The sequence below is a fragment of the Emiliania huxleyi genome, assembly GCF_000372725.1.
Source record: "Emiliania huxleyi CCMP1516 unplaced genomic scaffold EMIHUscaffold_3397, whole genome shotgun sequence".
NCBI classification, from domain to species: domain Eukaryota; phylum Haptophyta; order Isochrysidales; family Noelaerhabdaceae; genus Emiliania; species Emiliania huxleyi.
This window is the reverse complement of record NW_005199446.1, coordinates 216-1,984: the sequence shown is the minus strand read 5'-3', so window position 1 is coordinate 1,984 and position 1,769 is coordinate 216. Positions and strand designations below refer to the sequence as shown.

Genomic DNA, 1,769 nt, shown 5'->3' with positions numbered 1-1,769 from the left:
AGGCGGCGCAGTCGGAGAAGTCGTCGACGCCCTCGAGGATGCGGAGGTGCAGCTCCGGCGGCAGCTCGGCCAGGCAGTCCGTGGGTGGGGCATCGTCGTCGTTAGTGCGTGCGCGAGGCGGAGACTCCATGGAAGATCACCCAGTCTGCGGCAGTCGCCTCAGAGAAAAGAATTCTTACATCACAAGCCTCTCTCACAGCACACTGGCACATGACCTGTAGGCAAATGCTCGGAGTGGGAGTCAGAAATGTGGTCCTTGCGCGAGGGGAGCTCGATAGACTCGAGGGGCCAGGATACGCCGCGAGGAGGACGGAGTTGCGCCGAAAGGCGAAAGAAGCCGCGAGAACAAGGGACCGGCCGGCGGCGGCGCCGCAGGACGAGACAGAAGAGAACGACGCGACAGAGGAGGAAGTGACAAGGGAGAGAGCGACGAGAGTGGGACGGCCGCGAGGTGGCATGAAGGTTGAAGCGAGAATCGGAGAGAGACTGCGAAGAGAGATAGGAAGAGGCAGACTCCCTAGGGTAGGCGACGGCTAGCGCATCACACTCCTCTCCTTAAAATCCCTGTGTGGTGGCGGCGTGCCGTTCTCCCATCCCTCCCTTGGGTTGTCTGTTTTCTTTCTTTCTTTCAGCACACTGGCACGACAAGGGCGCGGACTGGCGCGGACTGGCACACACACCGGCTCACCACCGGAGCCGCCTAAGCGACTCCATTAAGAACGGCAATGCACTCCGCACCAGAGAAAAGAATTGAAACGCCGCAAGTGCTCCAAACGGCGTGATGACCGCACTAGAAGCTGAGACCGGAGTGTATTGGCACGACCCCGGTTCGTACGCGAGCGAGCGAGCGAGAGACAGAGAGAGAGAGAGAGGGGCGGCCGCAAAAATTTTGAGATAGAATTTTACAACAAAACTCCCTCGCACAACACTGGGCACGGGACTGGCGCGCACTGAGAGATAGAAAAGCGTCCGTCTTGCCGCAGGATAGAGCATATAGGCGGCGAACACCCACACGACATCCCACCACTCACAACAGCGAACACGTGTGAACGCGTTCACCTCCCCTAAGCACCTCCCCCCCAGTTCCGTACATGAAGTATGAAACCAAAACCACTAAGCAGAGCCGCCGAGCCCCCCCCCGCCCCGCCCACCGCGCCCGCCCCGCCCACCCCGCCCACCCCGCCCCCCTCGCCCACCGACCGCCGCCGTGGCGCCTGCAGGCTGAGCCTGGGGCGCGGGGCGCGAGGGCGGCTGGTGGACAAACGTCGTCTGCGCCGCCACCAGCCGCCCAGTTGCGGCGATGGGCAGCGCCGGCTGGCGGCAGGCCGGGCAGTTGGTGTCGCGCTCCAGCACGCGCGGCACACATGTCTCGCAGTACAGCGCGTGGCCGCACGCGAAACGGACCGAGCGCGGCGCGTCCCAGCAGAGGTCGCACAGGCGCTCCTCGGCCCCAGCCTTCTCCTCCCCCTCCCCCGCCGCTTCGACTAGCGCCTCCAGCCGCGGCAGCGCCTCTGCGAGCGGCATCCGCTTCTTCTTCCGCTCGTACGCCAGCCCGACCACTAGCCGCGTCAGCTCCTCGGCCTGCGCCGCCGACCAGCCCGCGTCGGCCGCCGCAATGCTCTCCGCCGTGTCGGGCTCCTCCAATTCATCCTCGCACGCGTTGAGCAAGCCGACGGCGCCGCGGCCGGTCAGGCTGACGAGCAGCGTGATGCCGAGCGCATAGCCGTCGGTCAGCTGCGAAGCTTGGTTGTCCTGCGTTATGATCGGGT

The 1,769-nt window shown here is 64.8% G+C and overlaps 1 protein-coding gene across 1 annotated transcript; it reads right to left on the bottom strand.

The window, feature by feature from the left end:
- Positions 1–976: 976 nt before the first annotated feature.
- On the bottom strand, positions 977–1,568 carry EMIHUDRAFT_374011 (hypothetical protein). The gene has a single exon (XM_005773451.1). The coding sequence runs from the start codon at positions 1,522–1,524 to the stop codon at positions 1,114–1,116; it is 411 nt and encodes a 136-aa protein (XP_005773508.1). The 5' UTR covers positions 1,525–1,568; the 3' UTR covers positions 977–1,113.
- Positions 1,569–1,769: the final 201 nt, after the last annotated feature.

What these genes read in the sequence shown, in the direction of transcription:
- EMIHUDRAFT_374011 (XM_005773451.1), bottom strand. Translation starts at nt 1,524, where the DNA reads ATGCCGCTCGCAGAGGCGCTGCCGCGGCTGGAGGCGCTAGTCGAAGCG.